The 21928-nt window shown below is 37.5% G+C and overlaps 1 protein-coding gene across 2 annotated transcripts in view; it reads right to left on the bottom strand.

The window, feature by feature from the left end:
- Positions 1-1033: 1033 nt before the first annotated feature.
- ano1a (anoctamin 1, calcium activated chloride channel a) overlaps positions 1034-21928 on the bottom strand; it is a 70398-nt gene continuing 49503 nt past the window's right edge. Inside the window, exons 11-25 of one of the 2 annotated variants that reach the window (XM_063470590.1) lie at positions 21627-21761; positions 20808-20968; positions 20051-20136; positions 16252-16323; positions 15325-15399; positions 12056-12257; positions 9843-9954; positions 9553-9610; positions 9171-9271; positions 8333-8475; positions 7698-7850; positions 6600-6652; positions 4209-4393; positions 3923-4028; positions 1034-2738 (exon numbers count right to left, since the gene is read on the bottom strand). In XM_063470590.1, the coding sequence (XP_063326660.1) occupies positions 2502-2738; positions 3923-4028; positions 4209-4393; positions 6600-6652; positions 7698-7850; positions 8333-8475; positions 9171-9271; positions 9553-9610; positions 9843-9954; positions 12056-12257; positions 15325-15399; positions 16252-16323; positions 20051-20136; positions 20808-20968; positions 21627-21761 (1879 nt within the window). In that variant the 3' untranslated portion in view covers positions 1034-2501. The remainder of the gene's footprint in view (positions 2739-3922; positions 4029-4208; positions 4394-6599; positions 6653-7697; positions 7851-8332; positions 8476-9170; positions 9272-9552; positions 9611-9842; positions 9955-12055; positions 12258-15324; positions 15400-16251; positions 16324-20050; positions 20137-20807; positions 20969-21626; positions 21762-21928) is intronic. The other variant, XM_063470595.1, reaches the window with a different exon arrangement.

The following is a 21928-nucleotide window of genomic DNA, read 5'->3' on the forward strand; positions in this document are numbered from 1 at the left end:
TGTTTATTAAAGTGCTTGAAAAGTTTACAGAGCAATGTGATCGGCTCGCGATTCAAACTCTTAAAACATCACAGGCTCTAATGCAACAAGGGGAAACTCGTTGTGCTGCGGTCAACAAAAACTACGGCTACCCAGCCCTCCTCTCTGTCAAAATCAAACCAGTGAAAGACAGACTGACAACGCCCTCTTAATGTCACCGCTAGCACCCACGTGACTCCCGTTACACATCACCATAGCAACCAAACAAATGAAAACCCAGTGATCATTAAAATTCAATACATTTAATTATGGCTCCTACAAGGAGAAACGAGCAAAAGATACAGGTAAGCAGATGTGTCATTGGATAATGGCAGGTCATGTATCCTAAAACATTAAGAATCAGAATACTTTCTTAATCCCTAAGGAAATTATGTGGGTTACAGTTCCTCCAAGAAGAAATGGTAAAAATAGTAACAGTAACAGACTAAACTCCAAACAATATATACAATAATATAATATTAATTAGTCAGTGTCAATTGTTGAATTGTCCTGTTCTCATTGTATGACGAATTATGATGTCTGTTTGGTAGCCGTTTGCATACTATGCATACTCTCTCTCTCTTCATATATAGGGTCATATATGTGTGTGTGTGTGCGTGTGTGTGTGTGGGGGGGGGGCGCCCGGGGCGCCAAACAGGCTAGGACCGCCACTGTGTGTGTGTGTGTGTAGATTAGAACAAGTAAATGAAATCACCTTTCCTCAGCATACACAGTTCATTTTATCAAGTTCTATCTAGTAGTTTTTGGTCAATTGATATTAACTGATGTGCTAACAAAGGTATTAAACATACCTTTATTAGTGATATGCATCAGTTAATATCAACTCAAAAATCTCACTAAAAGCAAATAAAACTATTATCTAACACAAACTGTCTCTGCTGACTCATGCAGTCACAACTTGAGCAAATAATACAAACTCCAAATCTACCCTTACTCTACTTTAACTGTGCAAAAGATATGAAATTACTCAATGCATAAAACAACTTGAGGACATTCACCTTTTATTTTGCAGTAAATATAAAGAATAAACAGACAAGTTATCAAAGACAGTCATGAATGTGCACTGACATACATTTGTTTAAATACTAGGATGTTACATTTTGTTGTTTCATTAGTGTTGAAAACAGGAGAATATGATCTCATCAGGGCAATCCAAAGAGGGTGTTCATGTACGACATCAGGTTTTACAAAGTTATAAAAGGTTGTGATGGAAAGAAATTAAGCTAACAAAGGCACTACTACCCCATACATGTGCTCTATTAATGACTATGACTACTAACAAACTAAGCCAGAGATTACTAATGGGAAAATTATTTGGTAAATTAAAATCTGCAGTTTTTGTCACAGCTCAGAAAGAAGTTACACTGTTAGTGATAAGAATAGTTATAGTTTCTTGTTTACAAAACTATGAATTAAAATTAGGACAACAATAATACATTTTTAGAAAGTTGCTAAAGTTAGTAGATCCCTGGTCACCTACGGATTCATGAAACTAATTCATTGAATAAATATAAAAGACAATGTTGCTCATTCTTTGTGCTTAAAAAGCTGGAATTGCAGCTTTAAAATTTGTTGCAAGGTAATGTTTTTAAATACAAATATATGAAAAATGGTGAATGATCATTGTCGACAGAAAGATGATCATTTCATGCTGGAAATCTCTTGAGGAGTTGAGTGATTTAAGGCAGACAACTTCCGTAATGCTTTGACTGGGTTCAAAACCTGTTCCTGTGGTGACTTTATGTGATACACTGGTCCTACTTTTCAGAGACATCAACAACTTAAAAAAAGTTCCACTGAATGAGAATCTTGTCTCGTTGACACTCCACATTTTAAAAACACAATAATACGCACACCGCAAACACTTACTACTATATTTCATTTCATTTCCCTTATTAGCACACAAACTCTACACTAGTAATTAAGAAAATGCACCAGGACATTTACTTACTCATAGTTGATAACTAGCTATGCAAAATAATAGCTTGAATTACAAAGTGTGAACGGCTGTAGTGGAAAATGTTTTTCTTTGGCAAAATCTTCAAATAAATAAAATGGCACCTGAAATGCTGTAAATTGTTTTAGAGTTTAAATCACTTCTTCTGGGCTCTGTAAAGCCGACAAGTTCCATTTGCTTAGTAGAGAATGGGTTAAAGAGAGAGGCTAAAGGTTGAATGGCTTTTCTCAGCATAACGAATGGCTTTTTCCTTTCCTTGTTTACATCCAATAAAGAAGAACTTGGTAAAATAAGTTGAGGATTTATGGTTAGTGGTCTAAGATGGAAAATGTATGTAAAATGTCACATGCAAGTGCAGCAAAACCTTTGCTGATATTACAAAACTGACTGTTAATGTGGACTTAACACAGTTAGCTTTTACCTTAACCAGACCGCTCTAACAGCTCAGTAACAGAATTCATTTTGCTTATTGCCATTTGTGATTCTTTTCCCACCAACCAACAGGTTAAGAGCAGTTTGCCTGTGAAACAGGGCGTGAGCGTGGCTGTGGTGGCCTCTGATTAGCTGACAAAGGAATTGTGCAGTTGTCTTGGTTGTCTCTTGCTGCAAACCTTTTCCCCTGCTCCTCTTTCATAAAGAGCTCCACCATTAGGATCTTCTCCTTGTGGATCTGGAGGCTGATGTCCTTAGGAATGTCTGGGATAAGCCAGTCCACAAAGTCACTCATAAGCATCACCACATTCTGCAAAGGGCAGAGAGACCAGAGAACACAGATCATTCTAAAAAAAATTCTCATTAGTGATAGAACCTTTCTTCTTCTTCTCTCTTCTTCTCTTACATTACGAATAAAATGTGCAATAAAGATTTTCCAACAATTAGTAAACCATTAATCCAAGTCAGCTGCAACAGGAGTAGCAAAGAGTGCTAAATTAACTAATAGTTATATCATTTACCTCCTTTTAGATAGGGGAGGAAGGCAGCATATGAGAGGAGCTCTATAGAAATCTCAAATCTACAAAAGCGTAAGTAAAGTTCAACAAGTTCAGGGAAGATCGCTGAAAATGGCAGGAACATAATAATTCATGTGGCTCTGTGTAGACTCAACATTATTTTTAAAGGAATAAATGGACTGGTTCTTATCCAGTCTGTCTGACGTCATTAGACGTTTCCGGGTCCAAGCATTCGCTTCAGGTCCCCAGGTCAAACGACTACTGCAGTATCACTGAGAGTTAAAAACTGTAAATTCTTTCATCTTTAATAAAATGATCAGTGTCACTGCTCTACCAGGTGTAACAATGAAGTTTAACATCCAGGCATCCATGAAAACAGGTTAAAAGCGCAACAGCCTTAATAAATGCAGAGTAGTTTGGACCTGGAAGCAGGTTCATCACCTAATCTAAGACCTGATATAGTGCTTTTCTACACTACCTGAGGACGTGCTTTATACAACATGTCTCATTCCCCCATTCACACTTACTCATATAGATTTGCATACACCCTTTTCTATGCTTAATGGCTTTCTATCTAACATTCACACATTTCAGACTCTGATGGACACGTTGGAGAGGAACTTGTATCATGCCATGTCTTGGCATGCAGACTGGAGCAGCCAGGGATTGACCTTCTGATTAGTAGATAATATGCTCTAACTCCTGAATTACAGCTACCTCAATAGTGACTAACTAAACAAAACTAATCAATGGCAACTGTAGAACTTGACTTCCTGTTTTTATACTAATGTTTTATGACTGAAGAGTACTCTGGACTTATGGCTGTGAAAAAGCAGGTTAGGAAAATCAGTACCTTCAAATGAGATGTCACAGGCTATGTTCAGACGATTTCTATCAATGACTTATTTCAAGAAATAAACTAAATTATAAATGGTTTGTTTGCTTTGTGTGATCTTATCTGTGCATTGTTCCAAACCTGAAAAACAATTACGAAGGCGAGACGAGCTGCTAGAATGGCCCAGAATTCCTTGGAAAGTTCATATTTCGTACTGGACCAGGGAGGATCTCTGTAGTCCTTGTATCTAGCAATAGAAAACAAAAAAGCATTTGTACATAAAGTTTATTCAAACTGTTGTTGTGCTTTTATAATAGATAAATGAGAAATTTGAATATGTTTGGATATACTGAGTATTCATTATATGAATATCGTCTGATGACTTTAGCAGCCTCAGTTTCCAGACCCTACTAAAGCAAAACCTTACCTGCATACTGATACCTTGTAGCCCAGGTGCATTGGCTGCAGAGGTTCTGTGCCTGGATCGAAGTCAGTGACATTAAAGTATGACAAAGTGTGATTGACAAAGCCATGCAAGGTGCCGTCAGGACTGTACATGTATTGGTAGACAAGCCGAGGGATGAAGTCAGAGGTGAAAGCGATGACAAAGGCCTAGAAGACAAAAAGTTCAATTCAATTCAGTTTCTTTATATAGCACCAACTCAAAATAACAGTTGCCTCGAAGGCGCTTTAAATTGTAAGGTAAAGACCCTACAATAATACAAAGAAAAAAGAGAAAACCCCAACAATCATATGAACCCTTATAAGAAAACATTTTAGTGACAGTGGGAAGTAAGAACTTTCTTTTAACAGGAAAAAACCAGGCTCAGGCAGGAGTAGCCACCTGCCATGACCGGTTGGGGTGAGGGGAGGAAGACAAGACAAAGACATGCTGTGGAAGAGAGCCAGAGATTAATAATAACTAATAATTGAAAGCAGAAATGTGTATAAACACAGAGTGAGTGAGAAAGGTGACTGAAGAAGAAACACCCAGTGCATCATGGGAATCCCTCAGCAGCCTAGACCCACTGCAGAGTAACTAAAGGAGGATTTAGGGTCACCTGATCCAGCCCTAACTATATGCTTTAGCAAAAAGGAAGGTTTGAAGCCTAATCTTAAAAGAAGAGATAGTGTCTGTCTCCTAAATTCAAACTGGAAGTTGGTTCCACTGAAGAGGGGCCTGAAAGCTGAAGGCTCTGTCTCCTATTCTACTTTTAAATATCCTAGGAACAACAAGTAAGCCTACGACTGAAGAAGGATTTTAAATTTGATTCTGGACTTAATAGGGAGTCAATGAAGAGAAGCCAACATAGGAGAAATATGCTCTCGCCTTCTAGGTCCTGTCAGTACTCTGGCTGTAGCATTTTAAATGAACTGGCAACAAACCACTGCAGCGCAGTACCTAATACCTACAGCATGCTCTAATTGCTCAAATGGAATATTATGGTCAACAGTATTGAACACTACACTGAGGTCTAGCAGGACAAGCACAGAGATGAGTCCACTGTCAGAGGCCATAAGAAGATCATTTGTAACCTTCACTAAAGCTGTTTCTGTGCTGTGATGAGCTCTGAAACCTGACTGAAACTCTTCAAATAAGCCATTCCTCTGCAGATGATCTGTTAGCTGTTTGACAACTGCTCTTTTAAGAATTTTTGATATGAAAGGAAAGTTGGAGATTGGCCTATAATTAGCTAAGACCGCTGGGTCTAGAGATGGCTTTTTAAGTAACAGTTTAACTACTGAAAGCTTGAAGGCCTGTGGTACATAGCCGATTATTAGAGATAGGTTGATCATATTTCAAATTGAAGCATTAATTAATGGCAGGACTTCTTTGAGCAGTTTTGTAGGAATGGGGTCTAAAAGATACATTGATGGTTTGGAGGAAGTAATTATTGAAGTTAACTCAGAAAGATCAATTGGAGAAAAAGACTAAGTGAATATCAATGGTACTGAAAGTAGCTGTAGATAATGTTACATCTGTGAGCCGTTTATGAGCAAACAGCTCATAGCTCTAATAGTTAAAATTTTATTTGTGAAGAAGTTCATGAAGTCATTACTAGTTAATGTTAAAGGAATGGTTGGCTCAACAGTACTCTGACTTTTTGTCAGCCTGGCTACAGTACTGAAGAGAAACCTAGGGTTGTTCTTATTTTCTTCAATCGGTGATGAGTAGATATTATAGCTTTGAAGAGGGCTTTTTTTTATAAAGCAGGAAAATACTTTTCCAGGGTAAATGATGATCTTCTAAATTAGTGAGACACCATTTCCTCTCCAGCTTATAAGTTATCTGCTTTAAGAGAGTTTTGAGTTTTGAGAGTTATAATGTGGCTAAACATGTCACTCCTAGTCCGACTGGGGAGGGGACAAAAGAAAACTAGAGTCTGACATTGTTTTGGCAAAGTTAGACAGCGATTCAATATTAATATTAGAGTTTTCTGATTGATGTAACTGGGTTTTCATTACATTACTCAATTCATAAGCATAAGATGTGCTTTTAATTAAAATTAAACTTGGCCTCACCAAACCATGCAAGTTTAATTCTGCCAGTGGTATTTATAGCTACTTATAAAAAAAGCTGATACCTTCCTTTTCTGCTGTGTAAAGTGTTGTAGCCGGTGCTTACTGAATGTGTAGTAGACATCTGCACTTACCACTATCAAAGTCCTAGGGGTTTTGGATAAGCCCAGATTTACCAAGACAATGTACTAGTGTAGTCTAGACAGTCCTAACTGAGTGAAAATCATTTTCCAGGACAGCCTTGGCACTGTTTTTATATTGGCATTGTACAACCATACAGATTGTTGATAAGACTTACGTTGACAATGACTGCTACCTTGCTGAGGCCCCTCAAGAGGTTGTACCAGATACCTGCAGAAAGACAGAAGAGCCGTTATTCATGAGAAAACAGCAGCTCCGACATGCACACGACTAGAGTTTGCACAGGGTGATTTAGTTCAAGTACAACTCACTGGTGCTGAGTGTTCTCTGCATATTGCATTGTAAATACCACTGCAGACTGGTTCTGAGATTAAGCTACTTAATTAATTGTGTCACTTAACTTCTCTACGTGAAGAAAACCAGCTTTCAGAGATTTCAGTCTTGCAACATATAACTCTACACAATGTTAGCTTCATCATAGGTTTGCTGTAGTGTAATTCAGTTGTAAGCAGAGGAAATTCACATATCCATCTTCAACTGTCTTTTTCCTTACAACAGGCTACTAGAATGGCATATATAGCAGTCCTTATTTTTTATGTGTTTTGGCTAGTGTGAGAGTCTAGAAACTATGAGACATGAATTTAATTTGAAATCAATTGAAATGTATTTTATTCATATAGCCTCAAACCACAAGGACAGTCACCTTGAGGCTTTTCATATTGTAAGCTATAGACCTTACAATAACAAAGAGAAAACCTCAACAATGAGATGATCCCCTTTGAGTGCACACTTGGCAACAATGGGAAGGGAAAACTCCCTTTAACAGGAAGAAACCACTGACAGAAACAAGTTCATGGGATGGGGGTCACCTCCAAAGACCAGATGGGCATAAGGGTAAGGATAAATGTATTTAGTTTCATTTTGTTGGGACAGAGTACTGCAAATTCGCCTCTTTTTTCACCCAAATGAAAGAAATGCTGTTGAAGAAATCTTAGGGCATATTTTCTTAAAGTCTAAATAACAGAGTGCTAATTTAGTTAATTGATTAAATTGACTAAAGGCTGCAAAAGAAAAATACACAAACGAGCACTATTAGCAATTGCAATGTGCTACTTTTGTGTGCTGTTTTAAGTCTGTGTGAATTTTTTGTACTGGGTTTATATTTTTGTAACATTAGTAAAATACATTTCTTAACAGCAGATGTTACTGCAATTTTAAGAGGGTTTAATCTCACATAGGGATAAAAGAAACGAACCAATGTCTTTGGCTTTAGCTGCAATAGGCCTGCGAAGCTCGGTAACAAACTTCTTAGCATCCAGACGAATTTCAATTATGTTATTCAGAAGAGCAAAGAGTGGCGCCAGAGGGAAGGAGGCCACAAACAGAGTCACCATCCCAAACTGGATTACTAAAGGGAAAAAACAGACAAATAGAACAGCATTTAGCAATGATTCATCCTCTACTGGGTGAAAGAAAATTAATACAGAAAACAATTTTTAACAAGCAAATTGTTTACAAAATGATAATTTTTTTTCCTTCAGAATTTCTTTAAAAATTAAAAGAAAGCCAATTTTGATACCGGTGGACAGTTGTGAAAACCAAATCTATTTCTGTTTAAGAGTGCCATGTTTAAATTCATTACATTTTGTTTTTAGAGTGCCACGATTCTGGCTGCCTCCTAATGTTAAAATTATTACTGAGTTTCTTGTAACTGTATTTTGATCTTAATCAGGTATGTCAGAAACAAACTTTTTATTTGCTTTGCTCGTCTTTGTCCACCACTACTCTTTAAATGCATTTAGTGCAAACCAGGTAATTTATCAGAAACAGCTGCCTGCAGCTGCATTTGCTAACAACATAATTAACAAAAGTGATGAAACTGTTATTTACTCATTTCCATGTACTCTGGATTGAGGCCAACAAATGGACCTAGGAGCTGGTCCTTCTCATAGCGTTTCAGAGTTTTATGCAGCACTGGCTCTTGAATGGAAACCAATTCTGACTTCCTCTTGCGGAGCATTTTTTTCAGCTTCCTGCAAATCCCAACAATCCATTAAGAAATTAAACAATGAGATTTGTAAAAGCATCACTCAGTTTTTAAAGTGTTATTGTGCAAATGCATGCGCATCTTTGATTTTTTTTGTTGTTATTGTAGATTTCTCCTTAACTTAATGGATTATGTATCCCAAAATTTGGGAAATTATTAACCACATTTGGACAAATACAGGAACTCTATTATGAATACTACGACTACGATAAGTGGTAAATTCTTCAAATTCTTCAGTTCTTAATTGTTAGGGATGATACAATAATTTGGATGTCTTATACTGCTGGAAGAACCAAACATGGAGTGGCATAAACCTCAGTCACAGTGTATGTACACAGAAAGGCTCAGCAGACTACAGGCTTACAGTTCAGCAAGGCGCTGTCTGGTTTCCAGGGAAATGTAGATGAAAACTAGACAAGCACTATTCTCAGACATACATATAACTGAGTGGGTGTGCATTACGTGTTCTGTGACTTACTGAACCCACACAGTGGGATCTATGCACACCACTGTTGCTTGTCAAGCTTGCACACAAGAATTTCACTCACGTGTGCTGTACCAGTGTATCAGCACGTGATGTGACAATAAAAATGATTTGATTTGATTTGATGCTGATCCCTCATTCAATTTGTGTTCAAGTGTGTTTTTGAGCTTGCTGCAAAGTCTCTGTTTTGCACTCACGGTAAGCCAATCTCAAACAAGTTGTTCTGGATGAGCTGTTTGCCTAGCATAGTGATGCACAACTGAATGCACAGCTCCATGAGGCAGCCTGCATGGGCACACTGTAGGAGAGACAGTGAACAAATGTAGAAATAGACAATAGTGAAACATTCTAAACAGACCATTTGAGAAAAGAAATGTAAAATTGAACTTACTATTAGTTACTAGGATTTTTTTCCCTTAATCTTTATATGAGAATGTTAAACTAAAAATAAACGTGACTGTGTGCTCTTAGTCATCATAAAGCACCATCTAATCTAGCTGTTAATTGTTATCTGAAGACAACTGGCTCCATTTTCTCCCTCCCTCTCTCTTCCTCTTGAGCATATTTAAAGTGAATTACCTCTTCCATCCTGTAAGACCCAACAACATACAAGTAGTTTCCAGGCCTCCCAACAAGCCTATAAAACAAAACAAAAACCACAGTCACAAAGTCTGACAAAGAAAGCATTGACTATACATCATAATCATCATGTTTCCTTCTTCCAGCAAAACAGCTTCAGACAACAGTGAGTTGGATAAAGCTGTGTGTGCATTGTCAATAACATATTATAGTGCTTGATTTCCCTATAGTCCAGTTTAGTTTGACTAAAATGATCTGAAACTAAATTATGTGTGAAACTGTTGTTTTACCTGCCCCTGAAAAAGGCCAAGTAGACAATGGGTGTGAAGGCATTGACGAACTTCAAGATAAAAGTCTTAAAGATGAGGCGTTCCTCAAAGCTCTTGTCCGTCTTTGGAACCTCTGAAAAAGCGCACAGTTGATGTAGTGTTAGATTCTCCTAAGATGCCATTCTTGTCCTATGTCAGGGACATTAGTCTGAGATTGCTACGTCAAGCACCATTTATGCAATCTATAGGACTAATGCTGTACTGTCAATGAGACATCCTCGGCTTTCTATTGTTTCCACATTTGTGGGGGCTGTTGTAGCCCCGACCAAGTTTAAAGATGTCTAAACAAACAATGAGAAGGTGGAATGACATCTGCACTAATGCAGCTGTTGTTCTAGACTGTTGTGTTGAAGAGAATGTTGAGCTGAAGATATTCTAGCACTCACCTTTGGCCACAAGCTCAAGGTAATGTCTGAAAGAAAGATATCATGGATACGAGAAGCTACAACGTTTCGCCTCATTAAGGTGGCGCTCAGGCTTAGAGATAGAGTGAGGAGCTCAGAACGTTTAAGACAGCTCAGAGTAATTGTTGCATGTCCATAATGGCTAGATTTGGGCATGGGCAAGTTTACCATGCACACCAAACTAAGAGAAGACCCATAATTCTCTTTATTATCTCTCTTGTGGTCTGGAAGGGAATTGGTATTTCCGCCCAGGATTAATGAAAACACTGCTGGAGAAAAGGGTACCAGGAATACCCTCCTGCCACCACAACCTACTTCAGATAATCAAATTAAAAAGGATTGATAAAAAGAAAGACATCAACTTTGTGTCATGGTTCTTGGTCATTTTGACCCAGCATTTTCTGTTTCTTATATTTTGGTGTTTTTTCTGTATTAGGATTTATGTTCTGATTCTTTAGTTGTGCTGTTTTGATTATTATTATTCTAGATTTAGTTCAGTGTCAAGTCTGCATCTTTGTTATTTGTGTCTTGTTTCCTGTTTTACTTTGAAGGTCCATGGCCATTTATCAATGCCCAAGTACGCGAGTACGTACTCGCGTTCTCGGTGAGTACGTACCCGCCGAGAACGCGAGCACGGACTCGTCGGCCGTTTCTCAATTCTCAAGTACGCGAGCACGGACTCGTGATTTGTACAGTCGGAACACCTGCGTGCGTGATGATGTTACAGGTCCGGAGTTTCTACTGCCGTCCCCTCCTAATTTAACTGTGAGTAACATGTTATGAAGCTTAACTTTAATCACAGCCAAACCGATTTACTCAGGAACAAATAAAACACTGAAATAAACCAAACATTAACATTTAGAAGTGATCTAAGTGACTTATATATCATTTTTAACCTCAGTAGTGAAACCTCTATTAATAAAAATAGTGTACATGTACATACGTGTACATACCTTAATAAAAACAAGCAGGTGAGATGTTAGAACGCTTTTATTTCTATTCTAGTGGACACTCAATACTATAGACAACTGCTGGAGTTTCTTTAACCTGAGTAGTGAGAAGTCCGCGAGCGGTTGGGGGGGGGGGGTTGGAAACGATGTGCCGGGAGTCCGCTGTTGAGTTTTGGACGAAATGCATTCTGGGATATTTAGCTGTCCCAAGTCTACACCGATGCATGCTCGATAAAACGGGCGGATCGAGAACACATCCGGGACTTTTTCGCGTTCTCGGCGTGATGCGTACTTCGAACTGGAACAGTACTTGGTCTCCGACTGATGACGTATCACGAGTACACGAGAACGCAAGTACGCACAAGTACGCATATTGATAAACGCCCCATGTCTTATGTCAGTGTATTCAGTTTTACTTCCCCCTGTCTCGTTAGCCCTAGTTTCTCCCAGCTGTGTCTCCCTCCTGTTTCCCATTCCCTGATTATCCCTCTGTGTATATAGCCCTGTTGCTACCCTCTGTGTGCTGTGTGTTTTGGCTTGTACTCCGATTTAGTGGCTCAGTTCCTATGTGCAGAGTTTTGTTTTGTTTCTGTGAGTTTTATTTATGAGGAGTTTTTCCAGCAACAAATGCTGCGTTTTGAGTTAAGTCCTGTCTTTGAGAGTCCTGCGTTTGGGTCCTTTCCTGCCTGCTGCACACAGCCTATTATGACACTTTGTGTTCTAAAGTTGATTCCTTTTGTGTGGTATACAAATACTACTACAAACAGTAGGAAGAAAATAATATTTGGTAAGAACATCAATCCAATAAAATGTGCCTCACCCAGTCTAGTGAGCCAGCGGGCAATGGCTCCATAGATTTCATCCAAGATGATGATGATGATGAGGTTGATGATGGCAGCAGTGGTTTTGACTGTGGCTCGGATATTATACCGCACTACAGGGTGGCTGCTCATGTGCAGCGCTGCCCTAATGCTAATCCGGTACAGGATGACTCCAAAGACTATAACAAACGTCACAGTTATCTAAATACAAGAGAGGCAGAATTAATTAAGTGTGTTTTTCCTGTTAAGTTACATTCATCTTTGTGATGGCACAAAAAATATAAGATGCTGGTTAAATGCGTCCACACAGAAAAAGCTTGGTTTTCAGCTACTGAACCTGCTGCACACAGTGAACACCATGAGACCCCCCCCCCAAAAAAAAAACAAAAACAAACAAATTACCAGAGAATGATCTTCGCTCTGGGTTCTAAGGGGATCAAGTCCCTTTCCAAGGACCCTTACATCAAAAACTCTCTCTAGTGACAACTTAATGGACAGGTCTTTTTGATAGCCCTTTTCTAGCCTTACTGCCCTCTCAAGCTCTGCCTCCTGACATCTGACCCACATTAAACTCATGGACTGAACACACACACACCCACAACCACCTTTAACTGAACACACACAAAATAGACAAAAACAAACAAATGGACAACTGTACCCCCATACATACAATAATAACATGGACTGAACCACCACTCACAACCACTAGCACATTATATAGCCTCTGTAGAAGTTATCCACATATTTCTTAACTGCACTACTGTAAATGCTGTATAGACAATCATTCTGTACAATACGATAATTATAATTCTACAACTGTTTATAACTTGCATAGTTCATATTTCCATATAGCTTTATATTTCATATTTCTGTATAGTTTCATATTTATATCCTGTTCATAGCCTGTACATAGCTTGTACACTCTCTAAAGCCTGTACATATAGTTATAGCATATTCATAACATACCTTAATACCGTGTACATTGTAACATACCCATAATAGACCCATATATTTGTACCCTCATACCTATAATAGAACCATTCTGTAATATATCTATATATCTATATTATTGCTAATATATATTTTGTAATATATCTATATTATGTCTAAAGCACTTTCTGGATGGATGCAAACCGCATTTCGTTGCCTTGTACTTGTGACATGTGCAATGACAATCAAGTTGAATTCTATTCTATTCTATTCTAAGCACATAGTGGATTATTCTGCATGCTTTATCTAACTCATATTGAGGGGCAAATTAAAATCACCAGTTAACCTAACCACCATATTGAAGCATTTAGATTGGTCTCGATGAAATTTCAGTAGCAGCTTATGTTCAGTATTTTGATTCCAGTTTTTTGTAGAAGACACATTTATTAAGGGCGATCGTGGCTCAAGAGTTGGCAGTTCGTCTTGTAATCGGAAGGTTGCCGGTTCGAACCCCAGCTTGGACCGTCTCGGTCGTTGTGTCCTTGGGCAAGACACTTCACCTACCGCCTACTGGTGTTGGCCAGAGGGGCCGATGGCGCGATATGGCAGCCTCGCTTCTGTCAGTCTGCCCCAGGGCAGCTGTGGCTACAACTGTAGCTTGCCTCCACCAGTGAGTGAATGTGAGAGTGAATGAATAGTGGAACTGTAAAGCGCTTTGAGGGTCTCGAAAAGCGCTATATAAATGCAATCCATTATTATTATTAAATACCCATATCTTCATACAACAGCATATTCAATCACAGCCTTCATTTCATTCCACATAATCACATAATACCCTATAAAGTGCTTTGCAAAGGTAACGTATGCTCCATAGCCAAGTTGTTTGATGACCTTGTAATTCTAAGGACCTTGTCATGGGAATGTACTTGCATTTGTTAAGTGGTATAAAAAACTACTTTTAAGACACTGGCATGAGGAGGAGTTAATATTGTGTTTAGGGATTAATGATTGAAAGTGGTGCTAAAGGTAAAATGTCTACAATTTCTTTGAGATTGACAAAAGAGAATGCTAACACACTACTAGATAGAGCAGGTCATCTACTAATCATAAGGTCGGTGGTTAGATCCCTGGCTGCTCCAGTCTGCATGCCATGCTGTGTAAAGTGCTATATAAAAATCACGCCATTAACCATGTAAGTAGTGTATAACTTCATGCATTTTACAATAATAACATTTTAAATTTCCGTAGTACAGTAGTATAATCCCCTCAGCTCTTTTCACCAACTAGGACCACTGTCAGTGGATCCTCAACTTTCTCACAGACAGAGCCCAGTCAGTGAGGGTGGGAAAACATGTAAGACTGGACTCTCTACACTTTCCATGCACTTAATAACAAAATAATGAACAATAACTGTTTTTGTTCACTGTCAATCTGCACACTGTTGATTTGCACATCTTTTTAATTTCGATTTTTTTATTTTAATTTTATACTTGATTTTCAATTTTACTTTATTCTTGTATTTTATTTTTAATCAGTACAAGATTGCACAACAATAAGCATTTCCCTGTATATCATACTGTGTATGACTGTGTATGTGACAAATAAAACTTTCAAACTGAAAGTACACTGTACGTTTTAGGTCATGTTTTGAGTGGCTTAACCTTGCCCAAGGTCCAGGTATTTTAAAGGAAAGGAAACACTCCTTTTGAAAGTTATGTTTGAACAGTGAAATATATTTTAAAAAAAGTTAGACTTGGCTTTATTGTTATAAGGTCACATCAGCCAGGAAATTTTTATGGTATTCATTTTTCTTGTAAGTTGGTAGGGTAGAACAGTATTTATCACATTTACGTTGATAAAATGAGGGGTTAATAAAACATATATCAAGCATATAAACACTGACTATTAAAGATGTAAACGCATGAACGATGAATCCCCTCCATAATATAGTTCCTGCCCAGAAACTACTGCATATTTATGATGTGAGATAAGTACTTGTTTTTCTGCTAAATTACAGTTTTCACAGTTGTTTTCTGTAAAAAACTGACTTGTCACCCACGTATTGAAGTGTGCCTATCTTCAAGTATTTGTAGGCAAATATAAATACATTGTCAATACTCCAATTAATAACAGCCTGAATTCATTTTGTGATTAAGCACATTATTGTAGTCCAAATTTTAAAACTGATGCAGTAACATTATATTCTCGCTTTTCTCATTTACAAAAACCTTTCAACATAGTATTGCCAGAAACAGAAATAATATGGGATAATGACATCATCACTCATGTTTCAGAAACACATGTTTGTGAACACAGTGGGGAGACTGCTGATACTTACCATAAAACCCATCATGACCACAGTAGTCATGTAAGCAGGCAGCCTATCTGTACATGTCAGCTTCACTTTTTCATCCTAAACACATCCCCCAACACACACACACACACACACACACACACACACACACACACACACACACACACACACACACACAATGAAGGGCATTAAGACCTGATGGTGTCAGCAGATGTTCTGTTGGTATGTGCGATTCCCCTTCCACTGCCTTCTTTCTGTCTTTCAGTAGCAGCCCTTTATACACTGGTCATGGAGTTGCACAAAGCACATATAACAAACATAGACACAAATCGGTGGCTCCAGTGGAGCAGAATTAATGCTGCCTTCAGCTATAGTGTCACATTTGAGCGACTTAAAATTGGGTCAAGATGCTGAGATGACTCCATGTTTATAGGATGAAAAAGATGTGTCCTTGATATAACACAAGGATTTTTTGGGGGGCTCAGGATATCTTACACTCTGAGCCTTATCTTTATTCAAAAGCAAAGTTTTGTAACAAAATCATTAACAACCAATTAGATTAAATCAGGCTGTACTCAGAAAACCAGTTAAATCAAGCAAGTTATCACTATGTAGTGACCTCTGTGGCTTGCAGGTCATTACATAGCAGAACACAACATATTACATAGTGATTTACATTAAACCCACATTGACCATTTCACACACAGTGCTTGATTATATGTGCTTATATCTACATCCAATGGCAATTTAGAATAACCAGTTAACCTAACATGCATTAATTTGAACTTTGGGAAAAGGTGACGTGACAACAACCACTGAACCAACACTATTTTTAAATCAGCAACTGTTTATGTAAATAAAATAGGATTGCGATTAAACCAATATCCATATTTTCATAAAGCACTGGAAACATGAAAAAATTTTGTCAGAAAAAAATTGACTTAATTTTACCATCAAGCCCGAATGTTCCAGTTTCACTTTCTTTTGCATGACCCGGAACTCGTACTCAGCTCGATTGTGGTCCTGGAAGAGAACATTTGCTTGTTACTTTTATTGATGGTACTTTTTGTTGATTAGTACTAAATGTGCAAGACGTTAAACTTGCAAGAGAAGATCCCATTTGGAATTCAGAATGGAGATAGGAATAAGTTAAACAGCATTGTGGCAAAAAGTTTTGCAAAATAAGCACTTGGTGTTTAGATTTCTGTACAACTCTGCACAAGAAAAGGAAGATATGTATCAACTCACCATGAAAGAAATACACCAGCTTGCAGTTTAGTGCACACTTTTACCCAATTAGTTTTAATGATGTCAAGGTGCTTTCCAACAACGTGTGTTAAGCACAGATTCAGTAGTTGTTTAGCCTATTTCTGAAAAAGGCTAAACAAGCAGTTGTTTATCCTATTTTAGCATGTAACAGAATTTTAAGGTGGAAAGCATCAATCCATCATATTTTTAGCTCATTTAGAAATTTATTAACACCCATTAAAAAGGCAGTATTTTGGGGATTTCTTATATTTCTGGGACCCCCCCCAAAAAAAAAAATCCCCAAAGAAACGAACAAACAAGTATTACATAAAGTTTAAAACAATGACACATGATGATGATTAATGATGCATATAATTTTCCCTTTAGGATTAATACCGTTATTTTTCTTCTCGGTATTCTTAAACATTATATTGGTTCCCAATTTTTATTCTTTCCTTCCAAAATTTAACTCTTAACCATTTAATTTACAAATTACATTAAATGGTTGTGTAATAGTGATGTGTGTAGCTGATGGTGAAATGTTCCTTTAATGGTGAGAAATACATGTTTATATCTTAAGGAATGTGATATGCAGCCAGAATTGAATGGATGTGTACCCAGCGGAGGAGGAGCTGTGCGTAAAGAGAAACTGCATCACTAGAAAACAAAGCTGACGGTTAGACAGTGGCCTAAAGGTACATGTGTCAGACTAATGTACAGACACACAGGCTCAGTAAAACAGACATGAGCAAGCTTCCAAATAGGAAAAATGACAATGTTGTCCAGTACAGTTCAGTAAGCAGAAGAACTGGTCTATAGTGTGCTGAACAAGGCTATTTTTCATGTGGACCGATCAAGTAGAAATAGCTTGAACTTCTTCAAGTAACCATTTTTTAAATACAATCTCATCTAGATATTTAACAAGACATTAATTCAGAACCTGCTTTACATTATCACAGTGTCGATATGCAACTTCAACACTGACGTATGAACTACAGAAAGTAGATGACATGAAGAATGTATTTGCTTCCATATTTCCACTGAGATTTTTTATTTGATCCATTTTGGAGAAAATATATATATTTGACATAAGATTATTCTACCAGCCAACATGTCCACTGAGGTACCACCAGAGCTAAAAGTGATCTAAAAGAGTCCGCATTTTTAAGCTCGTAATTCTCTATTATGTGGACCTACCTAAGCCTGTGGTTTCTTGTGAGGCCAGTGCTTTAACTGAACCCCATAACCTGCAGACTTGGATCAAGAAGGACCAACATATTTACCACTTACACAAATGATACCATGCCATTTGCATTGCAACGTTCCTGAACCTTGCACGACCTATCCTAGAAGTCAATCCTCCTTAGCATGTTTCACAAGGTCATGCTGAACCCCCACCATTAATTCTGCAGCTGCCTTACTGTACATGGACATTTCTGCCCTAATAATTCTGTTTCAGTAGCTAACTCAGTTTTTTATGCAAGCCATCACAACCGTCAGCTGTATTTATTACCGATTCTAGTTTTTATACTACGTTTTGTTTTTTGTTTGTTTTGTTGACTTAACATGAGGTCCCAAAGATGTATTTTATTCACAATATTGATTTTTCTTTATCACTGAGTCCTGCCAAAGGATGGGATACCACATCCAGCTGACAAAGAGAGGCCACCCTAACTACTAATGCCTAGCAACTCAAATATGAGGGTGGGATGGCTATCGTTTGTAATAACAACCACAAATAATTACCTTTGCTCTTTTTCTTCTTTTTCTAGCTTTACTGCTTGTTTTAATCACCATGTTCGAGACATTTAATCTTGAAAAGTCAGTCAAAAGCCAACTACACTGGACCTTGTACTGGGCTACAGCATCTCATGAATAACACTGAATTACTTTACCTTAATTCATCTGATTACAAGCTTTTTATGTTTCATAGCTTGGCTCCATTTCCTTCTCAGAAACTTCTACCTGCATTTGCTCTATCTCTGAACTCAAAGGTCAGCTAGCAGCTTCTCTAGAACATTCTTAGTTGCTCCTTCATCTAAGGGGTGTCTCAGTCAATGAATTGTTAAACCATTTTAAATACACATCAAACATGGGTCCAAAAAATCCTGCCTGTATTGAATCCTCATTGCATTTGAGATTTTTATTTCAAGAAGATTAAAAGTCAAGAATTGGTAGCACTTGCTATTACAGCTCGGTAATAAAGGGGTAATAGTAGGGTAACAAGAGTAATAATATGGTAATTTCTAACTCATTACTATGCAATTACTAAAGTAATAACCACTTAATATGCAGGTAATATAATGGTAGCAACAGTAGTTACAGTTGAGTATTATTACCATGAAATTACTGTAATAGGATAATAAGAGCCCCAAAACTGGGGGTAATAATATGGAAATACAGCTCCGTAATAACATTGTAATAGCAGGGTGACAAGGAAGAAACAAGAATGTCATAATGTGGTCATTTCTAAGTTATTCCCACTAAAAATAAAAGTTAAAGTTTAAAAAAAAAAAACAGGAAAAAAAAGATAAAAGTCAAGTCAGACAACTTCAGAGCTATGAGTCCTAGAAATGCCAAGACTGCTGTATTGATCAACTAATTAACTAGACCACATCTTCAGAACAAACCTCAAAAGATAGTCAAGCTAGATGTACAACATTCTACTGAACCACAGAGACAAAGACCATGTCAAGTAAAAAGACCACAGGGAGACTGTTAGACACCTTAAATGAGAAGAGCTTAATGTTGGAAAAAGTAGTTTCAGAACAGATCTGTAACAGTTAGTGAAAAAGAAGTCAGATGCAAACCTTGTGTTCCTCCTGTGAAATAAACCAAACACATAAAAACATATAAAAGCGATATCAGTTTACGTGTCAAGTTAAAAACATTTCATGTTTTTTTAAGAGTAATATAATGAGGTGAAGTGCATTATTTCATTCCATTAAATTGTAGCATATGATATTGTATTGAATTGTACTGTGTACATTATAATTTAAAAGACATTCACTCCTAAAGGTTTGTGTGGGAACCTTATCTTATCTCAACCATTATGTTACTTATTACTATAGGAATGTGTTTTTAAGATAGCTGCATAGAAGATTCCTATATCCTTTATATCTATATTTGTCTCTGTTTGAAGAAGAGTGTTGTTAAACCTTAACATCTGCTTTCATTTTTGACCAAAGCACATTCTAAAATTAGCAAAGATCAACTGGAACATATGGCACTGCAACAACAAACTTCAAGTTTCAATTTAATTTGTGTTTCTATCATCTTGCATCACACATTTATAATACAAACTGTGCAGGTTTTGTAGTTATTGTGGTCCTAAAAATTTAATTAGCACATTAACATTAAAAAGATGTACAGTAATATTTACACAGAAAAAGAACTTGTGCAAAAAGTGCAAACTTATTATTCATTATCACTATTTACTAATTAACACTAGGTAACAATTGTGCTCTGTGCATTAAAGCACATACATGTGGGGTTATCTCACCTCCTCCTCCTCTCCAAAACCTGTGAGGTCCCAGACATAGTTGAGTCTCATCTGCCGCCTCTTCCAGTGTTCCATAAAGAGAACAGCTACATAATAAGACATACACAGACTCAACGCATGCTTGGACACCAGCTGCAACATGTTTCTTGCTATTTTCCGTATATATAAACAGCAACCATAGAGAGTATGAGCAGTTTATATTTTTATTGTACCTATTCATATAAGGTTATGCAAGTTTTATTACATAATGTACATAATCAACAGCAAGCAGTGCCTTTATTTAAAAAGTACGGATTTATAAAAATATTTGGAAATCATGTACATTTTACAATCCTCCAAATGCTTTTTGTTAATTAATATAAGGGGTTCATAATAAAATGTGCTGATGTTACATTGCTCACAGCTGATGACTCCACTTGTATGATTGCACCTTTCATATTTCTTAATATAAAATATGAAATATAAAGTCTGGCAGTATTTGACTTTGCAACTGCCAACACTAAAAATGCACTGAAACAAAAGTGCTGGTTCCATAGTTCGAAACTTTAAAATAATACAGTCTTATGTCTAAGGAGCTTGGAAAGGAGCTCCAAGCTCCTTAGACTACGATGACCTGGATGACTGAGAACCTTTACAGACAATACAGTCTTGAATTTGGTACAGTTTTAGCAATCCTTTGCTGCACGAGCTTTATTTGTTGGTGGTCTACATATTTTCTGGTTGTTGCCTATATATTTGGACAGCAATTTGTACTTACCCCATAGAGCCATGAAGACAGAGAAGAACACAGTGGCTGCATTGTCAAACAGATGGCTGGCTCGGGCTGTGCCACATGCTGTTACCAGCTTCCAGTAGCTGCAGGCTTGGTCGCATAGTGGACACATGGTAATATTGTTTCTGGGATCACAAATTTCCATGCTAACAAAAAAGAATAGATGGCAGATATGAATCAGTCTAAGCCAAAAGTTGGAGAGACCTTCCCGTCTGTTACTGAGACCTGCTTCTCTTTTCAGTTTCCATACTTCCACAGGTATATTAACCAACTGGACCAACTTCCTATACTTCCTATGCACTCTTCATCCTACTCTCACTTCTTCCTTACTAATCCTCTCCACCTCCTGATTTAGTAACAGTCCTCTAGTACTTCGTTCATCTTCTCAACACATTTCCGTCATTTCTTAGCACATTTCCATTTTCGTCGAACCTAAAATCTGTTGCACACCCTTTCTGGCTTGATCTACCTACCAAGCCAATTGGTACAAGTCCTTTTCTCGTTTCTTAGCTTCTAGTTCCACATACAACTCACTATAAGCCTTTTCCATTGCCACCTCTCTCTTTACTGTAGACCTATGCTTTCCTGTACTCCTGGCTACGTTCTTCTTGTTATTAAGACATGAAAATGAGAAATTTGTTCACTCCGTTTGTGATGCAAATGTCAACAGGTCACAAAAAAAAATAAATAAATCACAAAAATGTAACCTACCTGTGGTGAGTATTAGACAAAATTGGAATCATAGCAAGCTGACACTTGCAATAAAGGCAATAAAAAATAAATAAATAAATGTGTCCAGCGTACCTAGGTATGTTATCATCGACAGTAGCACAGCCATAGAGAAATACAATTACTCCAATGATGGCAGCAGGGATCAGCATCTGTGTGTAGACTCCCAACCAGGCAAAATACAGTCCAACCTTTTCCCCAAAATATTTCCTGGGTGAGAGGAGATACAGAGGTCACATCACTGTCAAATCCATCACTGCGAAATTAACTGTGATACCTTAATAGTTGAGCTTAATTCCATGTAAATAGGTCATGTATGCCACTATTAAAGTCATAATTACAAGACCTTTCTGATTAAAATTAATTTCCTCAATTTA

Source organism: Pelmatolapia mariae, linkage group LG1 (assembly GCF_036321145.2).
Source record: "Pelmatolapia mariae isolate MD_Pm_ZW linkage group LG1, Pm_UMD_F_2, whole genome shotgun sequence".
Taxonomy (NCBI): Eukaryota; Metazoa; Chordata; class Actinopteri; order Cichliformes; family Cichlidae; genus Pelmatolapia; species Pelmatolapia mariae.